General features: G+C 38.3%; 1 protein-coding gene across 14 annotated transcripts in view; it reads left to right on the forward strand.

Annotated features, from left to right (window-relative positions):
- Positions 1-26,023, forward strand: part of MAGI2 (membrane associated guanylate kinase, WW and PDZ domain containing 2) — a 1,471,158-nt gene that overhangs the window by 1,093,516 nt on the left and 351,619 nt on the right. For all 14 annotated transcript variants that reach the window (XM_061413833.1, XM_061413837.1, XM_061413836.1 and 11 more), the window contains one exon: positions 5,399-5,456. In XM_061413833.1, the coding sequence (XP_061269817.1) occupies positions 5,399-5,456 (58 nt within the window). The remainder of the gene's footprint in view (positions 1-5,398; positions 5,457-26,023) is intronic.

Here is a 26,023-nt window from a genome sequence, read left to right on the forward strand (position 1 = left end):
CCTCTTTAATTTTTTATTCTATTGTAGTTTTACTAAGCTTATATGACTGACTGCAAGTTAACCTAGACATTTGCACAGACATTTGCAGAGTGGATTACTATAAGAATATCTAATCACTGAATTTTCTCCATGGTTCCATGGCCTGAAGAAAATCTCAATTATAACAGTTCTTAATGCAGCATTAACCTTGCAGATCTCAAGTGTTTATTTTTCTCTGTTGCATAGTATATGTTATTCTTTCATTAGTGTGACCTTAATCATCTGTAAATTTGTCAGATATTATCAGATACAGTTTTCTAAATAACCCAGGACCCAAGAGCTCCAAGCTGCATGCTTGTTTGGCAGAGCAAATAGTACAAAATTGGAAATTCTTTTTTGTCATTTGTTCCCTTAATTTTAAAAAGAAGTAGTCTTTTTTAAAAAACAAATTCAATTCCAAATAACTTACTTTTCACAATGAAAGATGATTCTTAATTTTTCATCATATAAATGTATACTTCTCAGTTAATAATCAAGTTATTATTGTTGTTGTTATTATAACAATTATTACTTATTATGACTTGTCTTCTTAAAAATGAAAAAAGCTTGTAGTTTTTTTGTTAGCATTTTAGCATAGACCTTCCTTTGCTTTTCAGAAAGAATATCTTTGTGTGCACATATATGCACATGCATATACATATATGCATACACATATACATTCATATATATGTACATACACACACCCACACCATTTTAAACATTGGTTGTAGGTTTTTATACTCATTCTGTCATATTTACAAATGAACCAATGTATGTATTCTATTACTTGTTTCTTGTAACATCCATCCATCAATCCTTTGTAGGCATTATAAATGAAATGAGCGACAGCTCTTTGTAACAAGTTAGAGGTACAGTGTATTATTTTGTTTCAAACTGTGAGTCAAGTACCACTTAATAGTTCATCTTAAAATATAAGTATTTATAGCATATAATTTTGTTTAGGAATTAATAATCTATTTTGGAAATATGACATAAGCAAATAAATTATGTTATTATCTTATGAAATGCAAACCAGATTTCCCCCCTAACTCCTGATGACTACCTCATGATGGAAAATGGGAAACAATACCAAGGAATTGTTCTCAGAACCTTTGGCATTGTAAATCCACAAAGATAAAGAATCAGTGAACTCTATACTTGGTAAAGCTGAAACTCCAGTACTTTGGCCACCTCATGTGAAGAGTTGACTCCTTGGAAAAGACTCTGATGCTTGGAGGGATTGGGGGCAGGAGGAGAAGGGGACGACAGAGAATGAGACGGCTGGATGGCATCACTGACTCAATGGACTTGAGTCTGAGTGAACTCCGGGAGTTGGTGATGGACAGGGAGGCCTGGCGTGCTGCGATTCATGGGGTCGCAAAGAGTCCGACATGACTTGAGCGACTGAACTGAACTGATCTTTGGGGATACATAGCTTAGAATTAGTAATTTACACCCCCCCCCCAAAAAAAAAGAGCCAAAAAATGAGCCAAAGATAAGGAATAACTGAAGGAAAGGTTTTATAGTATAAAAGTTGTTTTTTTTAATTTAACTTTGAAATGCTTCCATTTGACAGCACCTTTAAGTAGGACTAGTATATATATAAAACTAACCATGTTAGACTTTTACTCTAAATATTAGTAAATATGATTGTTTTACTTATTTTTATAGACATGGGGTAATATTAGACCTATTATATGTATGAATCCATGTATTCAGCCATATTAATAATAAATATTCATAATATTGGGGCTTCCTGTAGCTCAAACAGTAAAGCATCTGCCTGTGATGCAAGAGACCAGGGTTCGATCCCTGGGTTGGGAAGTTCCTATGGAGAAGGGAATGGCAATCCACTCTAGTACTCTTGCCTGGAGAATTCCATGGACAGAAAAGCCTGGCGGGCTACAGTCCATGGGATCGCCAACAGTCGGACACGACTGAGCAACTAATGCACGCACGCATTCATAATATCAATTGTCCTCTGTATATTCTTTCACTTTAGTTGCACCCCACTCCAGTACTCTTGCCTGGAAAATCCCATGGATGGAGGAGCCTGGTAGGCTGCAGTCCATGGGGTCGCTAGGAGTCGGAGACGACTGAGTGACTTCACTTTCACTTTTCACTTTAATGCATTGGAGAAGGAAATGGCAACCCACTCCAGTGTTCTTGCCTGCAGAATCCTAGGGATGGGGGAACCTGGTGCGCTGCCGTCTCTGGGGTCGCACAAAGTCGGACATGACAAGCGATTTAGCAGCAGCAGCAGCAAAAGGCACTCAGTAGATATCTTTCAAATGCATTTTTCTTTTTAATAGCCAAATTCTCCAGTAGCTTGAGGAATTTGATAAAAACTATCTGGATAGTTATTCTCATTAGTCTAAATTAAGTATTGTTATGGCAGAAAGTGAAGAGGAACTAAAAAGCCTCTTGATGAAGGTGAAAGAGGAGAGTGAAAAGTTGGCTTAAAACTCAACATTCAGAAAACAAAGATCATGACATCTGGTCCCATCACTTCATGGGAAATAGATGGGGAAACAGTGGAAACAGTGTCAGACTTTATTTTGGGGGGCTCCAAAATCACTGCAGATGGTGATTGCAGCCATGAAATTAAAAGACGCTTACTCCTTGGAAGAAAAGTTATGACTAACCTAGATAGCATATTGAAAAGCAGAGACATTACTTTGCCAACAAAGGTCTGTCTAGTCAAGCAAATGGTTTTTCCAGTGGTCATGTATGGATGTGAGAGATGCTAAAGCTGAAACTCCAGTACTTTGGCCACCTCATGCGAAGAGTTGACTCATTGGAAAAGACTCTGATGCTGGGAGGGATTGGGGACAGGAAGAGAAGGGGACAACAGAGGATGAGATGGCTGGATGGTATCACTGACTCGATGGACATGAATCTGAGTGAACTCCGGGAGTTGGTGATGGACAGGGAGGCCTGGCATGCTACGATTCATGGGGTCGCAAAGAGTCGGACACGACTAAGTGACTGAACTGAACTGAACTGATGCTATATTAAACAGAGTGCCTATATTAATATCTGAATTGGCTAAGGTCTCTGGAACGAAAGTACAGTGTTTTTGAATCCTGTATGATTGTTAAGATAAAATGTGTCAGTGCGTGGAAAGTCCATCAGTACCTGGACATTGTAAATACTCAGTAATATTCTTATTACCATTTTGAAAGAAAAAGTTCTTAAGGTGCTTCACAATTTGGTATTATATGTTACTACTCCAAGTATATTATATTAATCCATTACTAATCCAAGAATTATTAAGCCAGGTCATAGCCTAGATTTTATATAGTAAAAAAAAAAAAAATACTTGAAAAATATCTTTAGTATTTAAGGGAAGCTCCAATAATAGAAACCATAAAGGAAATCGCTGAGAATTTACCAAATAAAATTTTAAAAAACATGTGTTAAAGAGACTGTTCAACAAAGTTAAACTCTTAAAAACATGTATGCAACATGTGATAAAGGATTGTTACTCTTCATAAATTAACAAAAACCATTATGAATTGATTTATAAAAGCAAGAAATGTACAAAAGGAAAAAAAAGTCCAAGAATGAAGAAATAAAAATTAATACAACTATCAACTGCTATTTAAAAACAATTTGGTTGATTTTTAAATAATAATTTATAATATTTTATCTGCATATCCAGATTTGAAAGTTCTAAAAATTGCCTTTTATAAACTCATGTGGCAGCAAAAGGTAACCTGATCTGGGCATGCTGGCAGCAAACCAGTGGTAACTGACTTGAAAGGGTCCTTTTCTGTGCCTCTTAGTGAGAATCACATGATTTGGGCTGCCTGAATATTCATGGCTTTAAAAAATTTTAAGTGCTTTCTCGGACTCTGCTTGGATTGTTATAGAATAGAAGGCATTTGCATCATGTTATCCTTCTAAAATCAGAAAAATTATGAATTTCAAAACCACTCTGTCCAGAAATTTTTGGATGAGGAATTGTGGACCTGTGTTTAATTTGATGGTACAGAGAACCAAAGTCACTCATAAATTCCCAATGAAGTCATAAATTGGTTTCTTTTGTGAATGGGATAGTAAAATGTGAATAGATATAGAGATTTATCAAAAGCCATAAAAGTGTGCATGCCCTTTAACCGGAAATTTCTCCTCTAGGAATTTATCATGGCTAAGTTATTGGGAAAATGATGGAAGACTTAAGCTTTAGTAAGTCCAACACAGGTGACATATAACTGAAAAGCCCCACATGTTCTATGACGGAAGACTGGTGGGATTACACAAGGCTCTAAACACACCTCACACAACAACTGTGCCACTTTCAAAGTGATATTGTGCAGTAAGACTCATTCATGTTGAAGATGCCCTCAGTATTTGTTAGGGAGAAATACCAGGCTGTAAAAATAATATGACTATATTATCTAATTTCTCTAAAAATTGTCTCTGGATGGCAGAATTGCAGGTGATTCTAATTTTCTTTTTATAACTGTGCTTGTCTATGATGAACATGTGTTACTACTTATAATAATAAAACTTTTAAGTGTCATTTTAACATATTATTAAGAGTTTGTCAATACATCTTACTTAGCTTCAAGTTATGTATATTATTAATGTGTGTGAGGAAAATATAATATTCTTCATATTTATAGGAATTAATTATAATGACTTGGTATATTTGAAAACAGTATCGTAACACATAGCCTAGTTTTCAAATAGCATGTTTTTCCTTAAAGAAACCTTTATTGTATTGTTGATATTTTAATGTGTACTATTAAAATTTGCTGTGGAGCATTGAAAATATAAGCCATATTGTCAAGGAAAGCATGTTCAGAAATTTAGACTTAATACAAAAATATACCCAGAGAGTTTATTGGCAGCATTCAAATTCTGACCCATGAAGAGAGAACAGTAAGCTAACCATCTCGAATAGTGGGATATCAATTGAGAATGTGTAATTTCTTTGTTTCAGTCATAAGAAACAATTTGCTATTCTCAGAAATATATTTTGAAATTATAATCTTTATCCTGAAATGCTCCTTTTAACAATACAAATAAATGAGAAAGCTGTGTGCTCTTTCAGGAAAGTGATTTGCCTTCTGCATTGCCTTGAGTGGTGATAACATGATGATGTGCCATTCTACTGCTTGGCATGGGATAAACAGCTAGACCCAGCAGGATATCTACAGAGAAGAGAGTTCTGTGTTTAAAGTGCTAATTTCAAGTCAGTGTTTCTTATAGTTCCTACAATATGCATTTGAAATTTGGTGCTGACTCTGAATACTTTATTCCAGTTTGTTAGACTATTTCTGCAATATATGTACAATTAAATTATATCACTTATTAAAAATAGTGTTATCTGTTACTTATTTACTGAAAGAAACAACTCTTTATTTTTCAGAGCTTCCATATGGCTGGGAAAAAATCGATGATCCCATATATGGCACTTATTATGTCGAGTAAGTCTCTAAGTTTGATATTAACTTATTATGTGTTGTGAAATTGTGTTAGTATTCCATTTATTGTGCATGTGTGGCTAACAGTCCTTTTATTCCCCTTTCATCTTACTTTGAAGTACCCACAAAGACTCTAGCAGCACTAGCTAGCTGTCTCTTGCCTCTCCAGCTGGCTAATTTGTCATACTTTCCCTTTGACTCATGATTCTAAAACACCAATTGGAAAAGTGTCTTTCACACTGTCCTCTAAATGAGTGATAATTAAAGATATCAAAGTAAATGCCTTTCATTTTGCAATCAGAATGTTGGGAGCTGACTAGTTGTGCAATAGAGATGTTCTATTAGACCAGATTTCAAAGTCAGTTAAATGAAGCAACCATATTTTTCAGTTGAGGGATGAAATAAAATTTAGATTTCTTTGTCTTTTAAGGCCTCATTTTAAATCAGGAGGGTTTTTCTGTAAATTGGACTGAGCGACTAAACTGAACTGAACACTTACTGAAAATCTTTTAACATTGACAAAATTAACCAGGAGTTGCAGCTATAGTATTATTAAAATATATATGTATTTATTTTAACATATATAAATATCTAAAACATAATATATTTTAATACATAAAATATATATGTATTTATCTATTGGAGGTTGTAGCATAATGAGTTACCACTCTATGCATCCTTTTATTCAGGATAAAGCCCCTATTAAGGATTCAATTATATACACATCTTTCTTTAGGAAAATCAAGTAATATTCAATAACTTTCAAAGGTTACGTACATAAGTTACTTTTCCATAACCCCTTTTCTGATAGACAGTTTTTTAAAGTTTACTTATTGCATCATGTTGTTAATGTTATTTGGGTGAATAACAAAACCTACATACCCACGAAACACAGAGGCTGAAACACTAAAAATGTTCTCCCTCTCCATCAAGATCTAAATCTGTTTCCTCCGGTCATATTCTGTTTAACAATAATAATCTAGATGGTAAATGGTTGCAAACTAATGGCATCATTGTTAAATTGTTTTTATAGCCATAGTCAAACCGTTACTGAGCTTTTACTAAGTGTCAAGCCCTTCTCTCCACTGGGGAGGTGCTGATGAGGACAGCCTGTGTGCTCACGCCCTTGAGCATCTCCTTCATGAACACTTGTTTTGAGCTATCATCTCAAGTGAATTTTGGCACCACAGTCATTTCCAGTGAAGGTGAATTTACTTCATTTGCCAAATGCAGTTTTCTAACATAGTATCTAAGGTCATGTAGACACTCAATACATGCAAAAATTAAGATAAATACTTGGAGGTATCACTAATTGCAAAAATAAAGGAAAATCACTTTTAGATAGTTCTAAGGCTTCTAGTCCCATTACATTGCTCATCAATTAAAATACATATATATTTTAATACTACTATAGTTGCAACTGCTGGTTAATTTTGTCAATGTTAAAAGATTTTCAATAAGTGTTCAGTTTAGTCACTCAGTTGTGTCTGACTCTTTACTATCCCATGGACTGCAGCACCCCAATAAGTGTTATCTTGTCTTAATTGTTGAATCAGACTATCCCTTGCTTAAACCTATTACATCTGAAATTCAAGGTAGTTCAATGGGAGGAAAGAGAACAGAAGTATGTGATACACCAGATCTCATCTGTAATACACTTCCTTACATAATTTATCAAACAAGAACGCTTGCCTAAGTTTAGATATTGGGAAACTCCATAAAAAGCCATATAGCAAATATTTTAGGGGGCCAAATGGCATCTGTCACAGCTATTCAATTCTGTTGTTGTTGAAAACAACCATAGATGCTACTTCAAATGAATGGGTGTCACTATGTTTCAATAAAACTTTATTAGCAAAAATAGATGGCTAGACAAACTTGGCCTGGGGGACATGATTTTCTGACCCTTTCCCCATTTGAAATTTTCTGATTCTTCTTCCATGTCCTCAACTGCTTTCAAGCTGATTTCCAATGTACGAAACAATATTTAACTCAAACCTTCCTTCTCTGCTTAAATATCTATCAAAGAGGTGAGAGACTCGCATATCAGAAAGCAATGCTTCCTACCTTCTTGTTCATTGAGGTGTCTGTTCTTCAAGGAAAGATCTGATGCTGGTAGTTAAATTATTGAATTGGACATTAGCTATAACCCTAAAAGGAAATGGTTCTCAGTATCATTACACTTCATATGGTTTACTTTGTATTTGTTTTTGCTTAAACTACATTTCTTTCCATTGGCTTTCCTGGTAGCTCAGCTGGTAAAGAATTCACCTGCAATGCAGGAGACCCCAGTTCGATTCCAGGGTTGGGAAAATCCCCTGGAGAAGGGATAGGCTACCCACTCCAGTATTCTTGGGCTTCCCTGCTGGCTCAGATGGTAAAAAAATCTGCTTGCAGTGTGGGACACCTAGGTTTAATTCTTGGGTTGTGACGATCCCCTGGAGGAGGGCATGGCAACCCACCCATTATTCTTGCCTGGAAAATCCCTATGGACAGAGGAGCCTAGTGGGCTATTGTCCATAGGGTCACAAAGAGTCAGATACAACAGCCACTAAGCACAGCACAACACATTTCTTTCTATATTTCTCCACTTCATTTTTCATGTATAATCACCAAAGTCAGAAAATTACTCATAATTTAGTTAGTTATATCTTATATAATTAAATCAGACTAAATGGCACCCCACTCCAGTACTTATGCCTGGAAAATCCCATGGATGGAGGAGCCTGGTGGGCTGCAGTCCATGGGGTCGCTAGAGTCGGACATGACTGAGCGACTTCACTTTCACTTTTCACTTTCATGCATTGGAGAAGGAAATGGCAACCCACTCCAGTGTTCTTGCCTGGAGAGTCCCAGGGACGGGGGAACCTGGTGGGCTGCCATCTCTGGGGTTGCACAGAGTTGAACACGACTGAAGCGACTTAGCAGCAGCAGCAGCAACAACAACATTTAATACTTTTAGATTTCAAGTGATTGTGAGGTCTGAAATACAGTCATTGTTATTGTTGTTTAGTCGCTAAGTCGGGTCCAGCTCTTTTGCAACCCTATGGACTGTCACCTGCCAAGCTCCTCTGTCAATGGGATTCTTTAGGCAAGAATACTGGAGTGGGATTTCCTTCTCCAGGGGATCTTCCCGACCCAGGGATTGAACCCACATCTCCTGCAATGGCAGGCAAATTCTTTACCATTGAGCTACCAGGGAAGCCTCTGGGTACAATCATAGTGAGTCTAATAGTTTAACTTCCTTCAGGTTGCATCCAATTCTACTATTTGTCATGGCTTTTTCCCCATTACATGATTCCATAGGTATACCAATACCAAAAATTAAGCATGTGTGTGTGTATCAGACCAGTCAAAAAACTAAGACAGGTAATTCAGACCTCCAGATAATTTTAAATAGAACTGTATGCCAATATTTCTTAAAAATGTCTTTTGGGAAAAAATCATCAAAATAATTGAAGTACCTCAACTTGTAAACATTGTGTGTTTACATTATATAATGGGTTCTCTGAAGAGCTATCATTTTTGGTATTTAATTGCATACCCCATTACACAATTAGAGAACAGGTTACAAAATATGGAAAACATTCCATCCTCCCACCAAGTGGTAAAAAAGCCTATGCAAGGACTTTAGAAGTCTAACTCAGCAGTTACTCTTCAGACAGACCAACAACTAGGAGGAGAAGTTGTAGAGCAACATCAGCAGTGAATATCAGATTGAAAGAAGCCTTGTGCCTCTGGCAGTTGCACAAACACTCATTCCTGCCAGCCACAGATAAACCAATAGGACTCCCGCAGTCAACAGCAGGAAAGTGTATATACAACTTGACACTGGAAAACCTGGGCTGAATAAACTTTGACCACTACTGGTAACTTTAACTTGCTGTGTCATAATTTTGTCCTGGGCAAATCCAGTTTTAAGATTACAAGTTTAATATATTTAAAACTCAGAAGAAATTATCATCATTATCATGTAAGTATCATTGCATCATGGCATCTGGTCCCATCACATCATGGCAGATGGGAAAAAATGGAAACAGTGAAAGACTTTATTTGCTTGGGCTCAAAAATCACTATGGACAGTGACTGTAGCCATGAAATTAAAAGACACCTTGGAAAAAAAGCTATGACAAACCTAGAGAGCATATTCAAAAGCAGAGACATCATTTTGCCAACAAAGGTCTGTATAGCCCAAGCTATAGTTTTTCCAGTAGTCATGTAGGGATGTGAGAGTTGTACCATAAAGAAGACTGAGCGCTGAAGAATTGATACTTTTGAACTGTGGTGTTGGAGAAGACTCTTGAGAATCCCTTGGACTGCAAGGAGATCAAACCAGTCAATCCTAAAGGAAATATACCCTGAATGTTCATTGGAAGGACTGATGCTAAAGCTGAAGCTCCAATACTTTGGCCACCTGATGCAAAGAGCTGACTCATTGGAAAAGACCCTGATGCTGGGAAAGATTGAAGGCAGGAGGAGAAGGGGGTAACAGGATGAGATGGTTGGGTGGCATCATCGACTCAACAAACATGAGTTTGAGCAAGTTCTGGGAGATAGTGAAGGACAGGGAAGCCTGGCTTACTGCAGTCCATAGGGTGGCAAAGAGTTGGACATGACTGAGCAATTGAACAATAGTATAACAAGGTAAATTGTCTTAAATTGACATATGGGGAAACTCTGGCTGAAGAAGTTCAGTAACTTACCCAGCATCACATTATTGATAGGAATGGGCCCAGGCACTGTGACTGTAGAGCCCAGAGTCCAAACTCTTGCTTGAAATGCATCCCATAAACGTAGTGTTCATAATCCTCATGTCATGGTCAGAATAAGCTTCTGCAGCTCATCACTGGAGAGGAATAGAGGGTCCCCAGAGAACATCTCCTCCCTGGCTCCCCTCTAGTGGTATCACAGGAGGGTGACAGACAGTGGTGGTCACATTGCACACAGCCCCAGCAGGCTGACTTCTGACTCACTCATTCTGAGCCACCAACTCCATCACCCATGGCTTGAGAGTGGTCCCAGAGACTCTGGCCCCCAAGAGCAAGACTGGAAAGTCCTGAACAAAGAGGATTCCATGTTGTGAGGGCCCCAGCATAGCGATGTTGGCCCTCATTTGGAGCTACAGAAGCAGCCACGCAGCTCTGTATTTTGAAGAACAGTGAGGCTCACTCAGCATATTTTCTTATTTCATCTGCAGACAGGACAGACAGACCACATTTCTGCTCAGTTTAGCCACAGAAAGAGGTTAGCCCTATTTTTCTTGACACTAAATCCATGATAGTACAGGACTTAGCAATGTATTAAAAAGTCCTAAAGTTGCTAACTAGAAATGTAACTGTCACTGTTCATAAAGAAAGGGAATTTTTTAATGAAAAAAGTATAAAATGTAGAGTTGAACAGCTGTGACTTTTGTACAAATGTGGTTTTTTTTCTCCTCTTTTGTGAAATTATGTCTGCTGGGTGCATTTTGGTTTCAATGGCAGTTACACAATTTGCTTAACTAGCTCTCCCAGAAGACACAATTTCCTGGAACAGTTTTCATGCAAAGCTGCCTTCTCTGGCACAGACGGAGAAGCAAACCATACAACTAACAGTTAAGATAATGGTGGAGACTGACAGATGTGATTTTCATGTAAAGGTTTTACAAGTTTTCATGTGATGTCACACATCTGCTACTATGAAATGTTACTTGTGTGCAGTTCCAGAATGTATGAAAGATACTGTATAATATCTCCAATATAACATTGAATGTGAAAGGAGAATTGCATTCATTTCATGGTTAATGATGAGTATTTGTCATGATGTAGCAAGTTGCAAAGTGGTTAGAGGGGATTTTAACTCAACAACATTATCTTAACAATGTTTTCCTCCTTCATGCCTTTGAGTAGTTCTCTAAATATTCCAAGAAAACACTTTCTAAGTTCAGAATTTTTGAAAAGTCAGCATATATGTAAAAGGATATATCTAATTGATATATCTAAATTATATATCTTTTTTTATCTTATTGTATTTTTTAACTTTACAATATTGTATTGGTTTTGCCATATATCAACATGAATCCGCCACAGGTATATACGTGTTCCCCATCTTGAACCCTCCTCCCTCCTCCTTCCCCGTACCATCCCTCTGGGTCGTTCCAGTGTACCAGCCCCAAGCATCCAGTATCGTGCATTGATTTCCAATTAGAAGTCAACACAAAAGTATGTCCTTTTAAAATCTTGCCTTTTCTTAGAGAATTTTTTTTCCTGAATTGAAAGATTTTTTCAAACTTTCAATTTTTTCTTCAATCTTCAAAAATTAGCACACTGTTCTGATGCTTTTAAACAGCTATTTAAAAAAGAATCCTTTCACCAGCTTAACAAACTTGTGTAATAGAAGATGTTAAACTGAAATGCACTGTTGATGAAGTTGCTCAGTTACATTTTAAAGGGAGCTCTAAATCTTGTCAGTAGCATTTGGTCGTATCAGTTATCACTTAGTGGCCAAGAACATGGGTGGCAGCATTTCACAGTATACCAGCCCTGCAAGTTCCTGGTTGTGAGATCTTAAGTACACAGATTGTGGAGAAGGAAGATGGAGAGGAGGATGGGGATCAGAAAGGAGAGAGGGAAAAGGAGAAGAAGAAATTGTATTATGCATCTACTACATGCCAGTCAGTATTCTAAGTACTATACATATTACTAACTCATTTAATCAAAATAAAACAAACTGTGAAGTCTATGTTACTATCCCCATTTTATAGATAATGAAATAGAAAATAAAGATAAAAAGATAAAAATAACTGAGATGTAGCTATTTCTACAAGTACTAAATAATAAAGCTGGAATTTGAATCTAGGCAGTCTCATTACACAGCTGGTGAAAGTGAAAATATTTGTTGCTCAGTCATATCTGACTTTTTGTGACTCCATGGAGTGTACTGTCTATGGAAACCTCCAGGCAAGAATACTGGAGTGGGTTGCCATTTTCTTCTCCGGGGGATCTTCCTGACCCAGGGATCTGACCTGGGTCTCCTGCACTGCAGGCAGATGCTTTACCATCTGAGCCACTAGGGAAGCCTTAGCACCTAACACAGGTATATAGGAAGTGCTGAACAAATGTTAATTATATTTTATCTTATGTATCCCAATGACATAGCTAAGGACTCTCCTTTTTGGAATTACATGCTTTTTCAGTTCTTTCTTGATACAGTAGCAGTTTTGGTCGCTCAGTCATGTCTGACTCTTTGTGACCCATGGACTGTAGCCCGCCAGGCTCTGTCTGTCCATGGAATTCTCCAGGCAAGAATATTGAAGTGGGTAGCCATTCCCTTCTCTAGGGGATCTTCCCAACCCAGGGATAGAACCCAGGTCTTTTGCATTGCAAGCAGATTTTTTACTGTCTGAGCTACCAGGGAGGCCTTTTATGATACAGTTCAGTTCAGTCGCTCAGTCATGCCCGACTCTTTGTGACCCCATGAATCGCAGCACACCAGGCCTCCCTGTCCATCACCAACTCCCAGAGTTCACTCATACTCATGTCCATCGAGTCAGTGATGCCATCCAGCCATCTCATCCTCTGTCGTCCCCTTCTCTTCCTTCCGCCAATCCCTCCCAGCATCAGAGTCTTTTCATGATACAATGCACCCCCAAAAGTGAATAATTCTAAGGATGATTATTTTATTTGTAAGAAACATATAACTTAATCTCATGGTTAGAGTGTGCCACATTGAATAAAAAATACCATTTCTGGTACTTTTTCCATAAGCCCACTGAAAATGATGAAGCAAGGACTGCAGAGTATGATATTTCTGTGTCTTCCAGAGGGGCTGAGGTTTCAGGGTAATTTCCAAAGAAACTATTAGTGATGAAAGGATTTATTTAATAACACAGTGATGTTTAAGACACTATTTTTACTTTCAACTACTTTCACATCCATTGTCCCAGAGATTGAGGGAACCAAGTCTCTGAGGAGTTAAGTGAGTTCTCAATGAACAGACTCCTAGTAAGGCTGTAGCTATCATCTGATGCATGGAGAGCTAAGAAAGACCTTTCAATATGTTTTACATTAACATTAACTTTATAATTTATGAAATGTTTCTCATGTTTATTAAACAAGCATAAATCAATTAACTTCACAGTTCAATGAAGAGAAGAAGACTATTGAAATAAACATACGATATTCTATTTCTAACCAAACTATATTCGGTTCTTTTTTACTAAGTTATTACATTTTTACCTCTTCTGGCTGATCCAGGTCAACTTCAAAGTATGTGGCATCACTCCTTTCTGCCTGGAGAAGACAAGCATCAAACCTTATTGTGAGGGATCTCCTAAGTTCACATACATGTTCTTTACACTATGTTAGCATTTCTGATAGTTTGCCACTGATAATTCTTATTTACCCCTCTGTACTACTTACTTATAGTATGTATTTCAACTGGCTATTGATCTACTTTGTTAACACTGCACTTCAGCCACAGTTTGGTGGAAAAACGTATGCTTTCTTCTGCTCTTTTTGCCAAAGTCTGTCAAATATTTTTAAACTATGATTCTTTCGAAACAAAATGATGTCTCATGTCCAGTCTCCCTTCTTACTATTATCATCCAGTCAAGACCTGGGTATATGCCCCTCATCAAGCCTTTTCATGAAGTTAGAGATAATTTTTCATCCTGGAAGGTATTTCCCTGTTGCTGATTCATTTTAACATGACCAAAACTTATTTTGTATTCCAGTTGCCTTTCCTTCTCCTGAATGTCTTTTCACCTGAAGGAAAGAAAACTCAACTCTGTAATTGGATATATTTTTGTTAGCAACTTTTAAGCTGATAAACTGCCTTGTTTTAGCAAATCCTCTGGTTCGAAGTTAAAAAAACGTCTTAGGAACCTAGAAGTTTAAATAGATTTAACTGCAAGTGGACTTTTACAAATAACAATGAGCTAATCACTTTGATAGCAGTTATCTTTTTGTTTTTAAAAGACAAAATAATTATTATTCCAGCATCATCTTTTCTTTTCTTTGAAAATGTTAGTGAAGAATGTAATGTGTGCATCTTTTCATGTGTTTGTTAGCCATCTGTATGTCCTCTTTGGAGAAATGTCTATTTAGTTCTTTGGCCCATTTTTTGATTGGGTCATTTATTTTTCTGGAATTGAGCTGTAGGAGTTGCTTGTATATTTTTGAGATTAGCTGTTTGTTGCTTCATTTGCTATTATTTTCTCCCATTCTGAAGGCTGTCTTTTCACCTTGCTTATAGTTACCTTTGTTGTGCAGAAGCTTTTAAGTTTAATTAGGTCCCATTTGTTTATTTTTGCTTTTATTTCCAATATTCTGGGAGGTGGGTCATAGAGGATCCTGCTGTGATGTATGTCGGAGAGTGTTTTGCCTATGTTCTCCTCTAGGAGTTTTATAGTTTCTGGTCTTAAGTTTAGATCATTAATCCATTTTGAGTTTATTTTTTGTGTATGGTGTTAGAAAGTGCTCTAGTTTCATTCTTTTACAAGTGGTTGACCAGTTTTCCCAGCACCACTTGTTATCATCAGAGAAATGCAAATCAAAACCACTATGAGGTACCATTTCACGCCAGTCAGAATGGCTGCGATCCTAAAGTCTACAAGCAATAAATGCTGGAGAGGGTGTGGAGAAAAGGGAACCCTCTTACACTGTTGGTGGGAATGCAAACTAGTACAGCCACTATGGAGAACAGTATGGAGATTCCTTAAAAAACTGGAAATAGAACTGCCTTATGATCCAGCAATCCCACTGCTGGGCATACACACTGAGGAAACCAGAAGGGAAAGAGACACGTGTACCCCAATGTTCATCGCAGCACTGTTTATAATAGCCAGGACATGGAACCAACCTAGATGTCCATCAGCAGATGAATGGATAAGAAAGCTGTGGTACATATACACAATGGATTATTACTCAGCCATTAAAAAGAATACATTTGAATCAGTTCTAATGAAGTGGATGAAACTGGAGCCGATTATATAGAGTGAAGTAAGCCAGAAAGAAAAACACCAATACAGTATACTAACACATATATATGGAATTTAGAAAGATTTGAGATTAGCTGTTTGTTGCTTCATTTGCTATTATTGTCTGTGTACGAGACAGCAAAAGAGACACTGATGTATAGAACAGTCTTTTGGACTCTATGGGAGAGGGAGAGGGTAGGATGATTTGGGAGAATGGCATTGAAATATGTGTAATATCATATATGAAATGAGTCACCAGTCCAGGTTCGATGCACGATACTGGATGCTTGGGGCTGGTGCATTGGGACGATCCAGAGGAATGGTATGGGGAGGGAGGAGGGAGGAGGGTTCAGGATGGGGAACCCATGTATACCTGTGGCAGATTCATTTTGATATATGGCAAAACCAATACAATATTGTAAAGTTAAATAAAAGAAAAAAAATGTAATGTGTGTAATGAAAACATGAATGTAATGTAAACTGTTTGTTTGTCTTGAAACATTTTTTTGTGAAATAAATTAATCTCTCATTTAGATACTTCTGGAGAGTTTGAACACAACAGCTAGCACACAGCAGGTGAACTGAGTGGTAGAGGCAGCAATATCCCTGAGCCCTTATTATCCCAAGGAGAGATGACGAGAATGGTCATAACTGGAAACACCATTGCGTGCTCCCAGGGAGGGACCATGCTCTCTCCTTCTATTCCATCTTTTCTGTAGGACCATGAGAACTGGAGAATGGCCATGGTGAAGGAAGGGAGGACAGTCTGCAATTGGGCCTTGTTGCTCAAGGGAGTTTCAGGCAATGTTCTGAGAGGAGTGTGAGCAGGTGGATGTGGGGAGTGTCATTTTTTCACTGAGAGGTCCTAGGGTGTTGTGAGATGTGCTGTCTCTCCTGATGGAGGAGGGATCGCCTATTTCTGTTCTGTGTAGGTCATTGCTAGGCCAGACCCAGAGAAAACTGCCACCATCTTTCACTGGATAATTCTGTTTGGCTCTTGCCAAGGTAATGTTATAATAACAAGTAAATTATTGTCATCATTCTGTAATTTGTGAAATAGTTAGCTTGTACAGTTTATTAATCTCTGTCTGGATTAAATATGTTAGGTTTCTTGTGAATGAACTACAAATTGTCTCATGCTACCAGTCTGTATCACCACATACTTTGGAGCCATATCTTAGACTAAGTTCTGAAGTTAGCACATGAAGTGAAAAATTGGATAGAGTCAGAATTATCCTAAAAATCCCTCAGCATCATGTCATGTTGGAGACTAGCATACTGAAACAACATTGCTGTTTTTTCCTTTAGTGTTGGAAAAGAATTCTCTCTGGAATTAAACCGGTTGGCTGGCATTTAGGTCTTTTAGATCTTTAATGGATACAAAACTAGAATCACATTCAGCTCAGAGAGAGGCTGTCAGACAGATGAAGAAATCTAGTGAAACAGAAGAAGCAGTAGATTGATGTGTACATTATTATGAATATAACAAAAGACGGTCAGCTGCCCCCACATGAAAACTATAATTTCATCTCTTTTACTATTCAGGTAACGTTTTTCAAAATTGATTTTGTGTCACAGACCATAATGTTAGTAATAGTTTGTCCTTTTTTGCATCCATGGTTTTGAATTTACAGGCTAGTAGAAAATTACACTTAACCTCTCTGGCTTCTATCTGTTAAATGAGTGGTTTGGATTGGGTGGTTGCTAAGAGTTCTTCTAGTTCCGGGAACATCCACTGCACCTTGTGTTAACAAGGATAAATTTGGCCATTCTCCCGTGTTAAGCCTCGTTGTTTTCTCATTATGCCTGCTGATCAAAGACTTACTTAAAATTTAAAAGCATTTTCTTTCCATTTCTGCTTGTTATTTGGCTAGACAATAACATATATTACCATTCTTTTATTTTATTTTAATGATTTTAACAATCCCATCATGTGAATGTTAACGAAAGACTTCCAAAAAGAGTGGATTATTATAATAGAATCTCCTTACAAAGCTCTGACAATATATTGTCATGAATACATTGTATTTGATATCTACAATGTATTTTATAGCTACAGATATGAAACTAATTATCATTAAATAAAAAGTCAGTGGTATAAATAGAAGCTTATAGACAAAAAGTCAGGTGAGATATTTTTCTCATCACTGTCAGAGGTGAAGACATTTGAAGGGAATATTGTTTTCTGTTTTTTATAGTACAAGGTGACATTGTTAAGGGGCTTTCCTGATAGCTCAGTTGGTAAAGAATCTGCCTGCAATGCAGGAGACCCCAGTTCGATTCCTGGGTCAGGAAGATCCCCTGCAGAAGGGAAGGGCTACCCACTCCAGTATTCTTGGGCTTCCCTTGTGGCTCAGTGGGTAAAGAATCCACCTGCAATGTGGGATACCTGGATTTGATCCCCGGGTTGGGAAGATCCCCTAAAGAAGGGAAAGGCTACCCATTACTTTTGTATTACTGTGTTTAACAGATGACTTTATTTACCTTGGTGAAATTATGTTACCATAGACAGCTAACAATATAAGAGATAGATAACAAACTTTTCATTACCAAATTTTGTATATTCAGTCTAGCTAAATAAGATGAAATTTAAAATTATCAGGGAAAAGTTCTGTCCTATGGCTGAGCTTATCTGGATTTGCTGTGATAGGCCAATAAAATTATTATTTCATTAATCTAGTCCAGGTGAAATTCACCATTAGGTATTTGGTTTCCAAAAGCTTATTAAGTGACACTTATTGAGTCTGTCACAATGTAAAGAGCTTAGTTCAAATTTCTATTTAGCCCAACACTCATATATAGAGATTGACAAAGTCCCTCTTTTTATTCTCACTTCACTTTCTCCAGTTTCAATTGGGCATCTCAAACATAGGATTTTCAGATAAAATGATGGGAATGATTGTCTTTCTTTTTTCTGTACCATTAGTTAGTTGGGGGCATTGACTTAATACATAAATAATAAACAACTATCAGTCAAGCCAGGAAAATCATATTAATAGCTACCATCTACTAAGTACTTTTTATGTATTCGGCATTTTACATAACTTATTTTGTCATTACAACAACACTTTATGTTAGATATTATTCATGTTTTACAGACAGAAAAACTTAAGCCAGACCATCAACCTCATAGGCAGTAGAAATGGAGTTGGAGCCCAGGACAGGAATTAAAAGACTTGATGCTGTTGGTATTTAAGTTACACTTGACTCCCATACTCTGAGTACCACCAGATAATATAAAAATCTATACAGTGCTTCATGTTAAACACTTTCATCTATTTCTCTTCAAAACAGTCCTGTGAGGTGAGCAGGATAGTTAGATGAGGCCATTGTAATTCAGAGATATTAGGGGAACTTTACAAGGGTAATGAGAAGTAGACTTAACCTGCAAATGCGTTTTAAACTTCAAATGTTGGTTTGATGTTAAAATAGAGAATGATCACTGAGACTTACTGTAAGTGGCTTTCCCTCTGGTGACGTCCAAGAGATCCACGTGAGACTGAGGAAACCAGAGCACAGGCGGCTCCTCTCACCTGTGTTACTGTTCGTGGCTAACCCACACTTAGCCACATAGCTGTCACTGGGCCTCCGAGGGAGGATTCTTACTCATGCTTGAGGTTCCACCTTGTCACCGCATAAGGGCTTTCTGTAAGTAATTGAGCAAGTGCCGTGTTTTCACTTCTTATCATATCACTGGACCTCAGCAGGACCTAATATGTCCTTTTCAAAGTTTGAGACAAGGCATAGGTAGTTGTTATTATTGACCATCCCCCATTCTCACTCACGTAAAACTCTAATCTCATCCATAAATGTTAGTGCAGAATCTTATTATCATCATCATAATGGCCAGACGCGGCCCATGTTCAATTTCCAGAGATGGTAAGGACAGAGTTCAAGAAAAGTAGTGAGGATCAGCCCTAAGTGAGGCTGACAGGCAATCCCCGGAGGAGACTCCTCTGGTTTGAAAATTAAGTCACCCAGAGCCGGTCTCCTGGCCCCTCACCTATATTCCTATTCTCATTCCTATTCTCACTTTTCATGATATATGAAATATACACACGTACATGTGTTTTCTTATAAAATGTATACAGTCCCTATTTCTATGCACATAATCACTGGGTTCTTTAAAAATAATTCAATAATCAAAGTAATTGATTTTTCACATTTTTATCTTCCAAGAACCAGCTTGTAATTTAAAATTCTGTGAGATCCAGTTTCACTGATCTCACACTGATAATTGAGAACCACCCTGAAGTAGTCACAGATTACTAAAAATAGTCCAAGCCTAAATATACAGAGGAAGTATCATTGAAAAGTAAATGTGTATTTGTGTCAGAAGCACCTTGATCAATATTGTTGGATTTGGCACTACACAGAGCCAGGTGTGAGTCATGAATCTACTTCTTTCTGTGAGAACTTCTAAAACTTGTTTACCCTCTCTGAGGAGCAGCTCAATTAAAAGCAGGAAACATGTTTACCTGAAGGTTTGGCATATAGTATTTACTCAATAAATATTAGTTCTCATCTCTCTCTGCTCCCTACCACTCTCCCATTACGCCCTCTTTTATTACAAGGCTGCCATTCATTTGTCAGACAACTATTTCTTTCTACAAATTGTGGTATCTATTAAATAGAATTTAAATCTGAACAGCTATTAAGTAACTGTAAAGGGTGCAAGATGGAATGTTCTTCTGAAATATCCAGCATCATGCATTCCATCTTTATTTGGAGCTTTAGAATGGAAAGTACAAGCTCGGCCAATGAGGGAGCCTCCATTCACCAACCTTGTGTGTATATTGTGGAAAGGAAGAAACATGTTACATAAAAATACATCCCCTGTTACAAATACATGAAACTGTCATCCCAGAATTCTGATCTTCCTGTAATGGCATAATTTTAGGCATAGTGTGTTAATTATATAAAACTCTTCAACACTAGTTTTCCCAAAAAGCAAGCTATTAAAATCAACAGTGAAGCACCTTACTGCCACCTGTATTTGCTCTTGGTTCCGCTGAACCTTTATCATCTCTTCCCATTACTTCTTTTCCATGTCTTTCTTATCTTCCCAGGGTCCTTATCTTCTCAGAATGACAAGCTCCTGCCCAGTCAGGCCACATGGCCACTTATTAATGCAAGGTATTGAAAGATTCTGTGCAGATTCTAGGTGTCTGGCAAAGGAGCCTTTTCTCCCTATGATGCATCAAAAGTACTTTTAATTTTGTTTTGTTTCATAATTCTTCCTGCATTACTGTCTAGCTTATAAAAGGAATAACTGTGTATTTAGTTTTTCTCTGATATAAACAGTAACAAAGACTCAGTAGTCAAGAATAATATTTTTTTAATCTTTATCTCACTCTAAATATTAGACTTGGAAACCTAGAGAGGTTTGCTATTCTATAAAGTGGGAATTATCTTCCTGTTACGTTGACTTTCAAGATCTACACAGTCTTGTTCCAAGTCATGTCTGTCTCCCCTCACTAGCGCTTTTTCACTGACCCCTCCTTCCTGGATAATCCTAGGCATTAGTGGTGTTGCCTTCATGATCCCTCACTTCTCTGACTCTCCTTGATGTCAGACCCAAAGTATGCTTGTACCCATGGCTGTGTGTTTCTAGCATTATGTATGAGTGACATGTATGCACAGGTTTATAATTCTTAATTATATTTTTGGTATTCAGCAGACTTCCGCTGGGGCCTCCCTCATAGCTCAGTTGGTAAATCATCTGCTTGCAATACAGGAGACCCAGGTTGGATTCCTGGGTCGGGAAGATCCCCTGGAGAAGGAAATGGAAACCCACTCCAGTATTCTTGCCTTGAGAATCCCATGGACAGAGGAACCTGGCAGGCTATAGTCCACGGGATCTCAAGAGTCAGACGCGACTTAGCGACTAAACCATCAACCACCAGACTTGGGTTATATCATGATTTCACATTTCAATAGCTCATGCATAAGTTGTTAATAAATAGCAATCCAGTTCAATCCAGTATATTACAAGTCAGACTAGTCTTACCCTTCCCAGCACACTGTAATGGCTAGTTCCCTGGGTAATAGATTCTTCATAGTCACAGAGCATCTTGCTCATTCTCATAACACCAGGTAAGAAGAATGACCAGTGCATTGGAGGTACAGTAAATAATGCTGAAATGGTTGAGAATTTGAGGGAATATCACGATTCTTCCCATGTGACTAATATGGTGAAACTCATTCTCTAATCTGCCCATGTTCAGGAAACAGGCACATCTTCCAGAATAGAAAGTTTTCAAAGCTGCGATCATCCTTTAGACTAAAGCCATAGTGGAAGTACAGAGACTTTGAAACAAAATAGAACCTCGTCCCATGACTTGGAAGTATTCTTCCTGTCCCATCACTCATCCCCTCCCCCACACCCCTGCTCCCACACCACCACCCACACGGAAATGTAGTAGGTGTAGGCACCATCCCTGTCCTCTCACTGAGCAGGATAGAATTTGTTCCTGAACACTTTTGAATCCACTATTCTCTTCCTGAAATGTTTTTTTCTCCATCTGGTAAAATACATCTGTCCTTCTATCTGCTCAAGAGTCACTTCCCTTGTGAAATTTCCCAAATCCCCAGATTCAGTTGTCTTTTCTTTTGAGTCCTCACTTTGTGCATACAAATTTTCTGGCTGCTTATACAGTGACCAGCTCATCCCAATTTACCTAGGAATGTCCAGGTATTAGCAAAGAAAGTCCCACACCCTGGGAAAGCCTTTAGTCCTAGACAAATCCAGGCAGACAAACCTCGTATGTCTTCCCCATTGGAATATAGACCTCCTTGGTGAAAGAGTTGTATTGCATCCATTTCTGTGTTCCCAGTGTGTTACACACTGATACATTGATGAATGTGTATATGAGACTTGAAAAACTGAAGTCAATGAGTCAGAGTTGGCAGATACCAGTGGAGGAGCAGTTTATCTAGTTTTGTCTCAATACAGAAAGATGTCGAAATAGTGTTGTCATTTAGTTTTCTTCTAGATAAACTCTATCGTACCTCTAAGTTTATAACTCACTACTTTTGCTCAATCTAGAAGCAAAAGGTTAGCAATACCTACGATAACAATAACCTCCTCCTACACCCAGCAATAAAATTTAAGACAGATGTTTTATGAAAATGAGAAGAAATAGATAGAAAACATTTTTAAATGCATGCCTACTGGCAATTTTGGAAAATGAGTCTACATAACTGGTAGGTCCTGGGGGCTTCATGACATGAATGATAGGGCACAATGTCATTTCTGCTGAGTAAAATATCAAGTTTACCATGTAATTGGTGAATAGTAATGGCTAGGTGATGAGTCCCACTTCTATAAAAGATACACATAAAATACACATTACATATTACAAGTCAGTGTCTTAATGGGGAAGTACTGGGGAAGAGAAGAGAGCTCATTTATCTGAAAATATACCCACATTTGGGAAGCTCTGCCTGGAGGGGGATGGGGGAGCAGACTCCTTAGCTGTGAGAGTTTCAGCACCAATGTAAGAATACTCTTCTCAGTTGGCTATGAGTCTACCTCCCACCTAGACGCTATGACCCCAGATCAGACACCCTCATGTCCAGAAAGAGCAAAAGAACATGTGAGTGACTCAATCTTCCCACCCACATTCATAAAGCAAATCTACATTTCCCTCAGGAACAGTAGGGAATAATGAATGAGCATCCACAGGAAGAAAATGATCACTTAAGTGTTAGAACTGGGAAGAAATCTTTCAAGAGGCAGGATTCTATTAGTCTGTTTCTTTCTTTTTTTTTTTTTTAATGCTCCAAGTGAAATGGATTTAATTATTCCATTTATCCAAAGCTCATTTTTAAAAATAAAATATATTTAAAACATTAGTCTTTGAATTAGTGCTTTTAAAATTTATACTTTCAAAACACTGTAAGGCACACATCATATTATGGAAAGCCTATTTTATAGCTCTTTTTGTTTCTATTTTATCTCCCCTGCTAGTCTATGTGTCTGATTGATCTTTGCCCATCCCTGCACCCCCTACCACAGTGCCCAGCAAAGACCATTTGAGAAACAAATGTTTGATGAAGCATGGTAGCATTTATTGAGTACTGGCCACCTCATGCGAAGGGGTGACTCATTGGAAAAGACTCTGAAGCTGGGAGGGATTGGGGGCAGGAGGAGAAGGGGACAACAGAGGATGAGATGGCTGGATGGCATCACCGACTCGATGGACGTGAGTCTGAGTGAACTCCTGGAGTTGGTGATGGACAGGGAGGCCTGGCGTGCTGCGATTCATGGGGTCGCAAAGAGTCAGACATGACTGAGTGACTGAACTGAACTGAACTGACTGACCAGTCTTAAGTGATATACTCAACTTATTTAATATGCACAACAACTTTATGAGGTGATATTACTTTCATCCCATCTTTACAGATGAAAAATTCTGAAGCATGGGGAGGGTAAATAATGTGCCCAAGATCACATTCTAGGATGGGATTGGGGGGGAGGCTTGGATGTAAATGCCAGCAACATGACTGCAGTGACCAAGTTCTTAATACAGTGTCCCTCCCACCTTCTGTCAAGAGGGTTGGCCCCAGAAGATCCCTGCAATGTTATTATTCTCTTACTAGTTTCTGAAGCAAAAGGAAGCTTTTATTCCATTTATCTAGACTGAATAGTAGATAAAACTTTATGGGATCTTCTCAAAGTTTGTTCTAAAGTGAATAAAAATTATAGACAGGGCTGGCAGAGTATGTGTTTGGCTGCCCATGTAGCTGCAGTTTAGGGCTTCAGATGTGAGGAGGCAACATGCACTTTGCTAACCATCCTGGAGTGTGGGAGTCAGAATTACGGTCAAAGAAAAATTATGGAATCCCAAGCAACCAGGAAATTCATACTGTGATTCCACTCAAGAATTATTCTCTTAAAAAAATGTACTCCAAATAAAATAGATTTTGGGAAGCCCCAGAAGGAGCAGGTTTGCATAGGCGGGATGACATACTGAACAGCAATCCCAAACATCAAGCTCACCTTCCCACACCCAGTGCTGAGTGGCTGCCTCCTGGTGCTCCCACATTTTGTCCCTTACGTAGTGCCTTTCCGTATGAGCACATCTCTGTTGTAACATAAGAGAGCAGGTCCACATCTTTCCTAAGCAAAGTGGATGACTTTTTCACTATCACAAGAAAGTCTTGAAAGAGTCTCTGTTTTGCAGGATTCCATGGGTCATTACCCAGATGCAGATTGCTTATAGCTCATAAACTGGCCCTAAGCTTCACCTGAAGTTCTGTCACAACATATATTTTATGGGAGAGTTAAACTGGAAAACAGCAAGATCTATGACCTTTCATGCCTGCCTGCCTCCATCCAGATATTTATGTGACAAACATTTCTTGAGCACAGGCTACCTCATGCTTTGGAGTAATTAGTGTAGCCACCTTGATCACCTTGGAAATATTTTGCTCGTGGTACAATCTCTATTTGAAAGGTACTTTCTTTCTCTCTCACATTGACCCAACGATCTATTTCTAAACTGTCAACCGAAGTCAAGATGATGTGAGAGTGGCCAGTGGGTGCAAAAAGTGTTATTGGTGACTATGTGCTAAAAATGTCCCTCTCCACAAACCCAGGAGAAGCAAGATGGGGGAGTGAACAGGTTGGACTATGGATGGAGCAGTGTTAGTGAGGGTCAGACCACGGCCTTCATCGCCCAGCAGATCTGTCCTGTGTGTACTGATGGGCTCAGGACATGAGGCATTCCCATTGTTTCTTCCATTTCCTCCCCACAGTGAAGGAGGTATCAGTCAAACAGGACTGCGACCTGTGACTACTTTTGGCAGCATGTCATCCAATCTGCCATAAATATTTCCTTCCCTCTGTGCATGTCTGAAACTTTCATTTGCGTGTATCCTCTCTTCTTGAGCAAAAGAACATTTGTTAATACTCCCCAAGGCCGAGTACAGAAAAGAAACTTCTAGTTGAATAAAGGACACCTTTGTACACCTTTGCAGCTTCCATGTCTGGGGACTGCAACCCTAGCTGAACAAGAGAGTGATCTGGAAAGCTTTTTTTTTTTTTTTTTTTAATGTCAAGCCGTATACCCCATTTGGAGATTGTGACTCCATTGAGTTCGGGTGTGCCTGAATCCTCTCTGTTTTTTGTTTTTTTAAGTTATTCAGGTTTATCCAGAACTACAAAGTACTGCCACATGCAAACTTATCTTATGTTTCCATTCCGTAATGAAAGAGGGTGGGAGAGGTAAGCTGCAAATGAGTGACTATACTGGCAAAGAGAAGAGGTGATGGAAGGGCATCCTTGAATGTCCTTTTGCCATTCCCGTGTGGAAGGATCTCATATCAGTAGTCTTTCATTTCTGAAATGGGGCTGTTGGGATCTACCCTCCTCAGAATACGTCTCTTACCCCCTTAGCTCTTAACACCTACAAATTCTATTACTGAAATGTAATAATAGACTAGATATAAGAATAAGAATTTTTGATAGTTTCCTAGGTTCCTGTCCTGTACAGAGCTGGATGAGCTGGCTAATAATTCCCTCACAGAGTCTTTAAAAAAAATGAAGAGGAGGATGGCAAATGTCATTCACATCCTTTTACACATTGTAGGGCCCCCAAATCCTTGC

The sequence above is a fragment of the Bos javanicus genome, chromosome 4, assembly GCF_032452875.1.
Source record: "Bos javanicus breed banteng chromosome 4, ARS-OSU_banteng_1.0, whole genome shotgun sequence".
Taxonomy (NCBI): domain Eukaryota; kingdom Metazoa; phylum Chordata; class Mammalia; order Artiodactyla; family Bovidae; genus Bos; species Bos javanicus.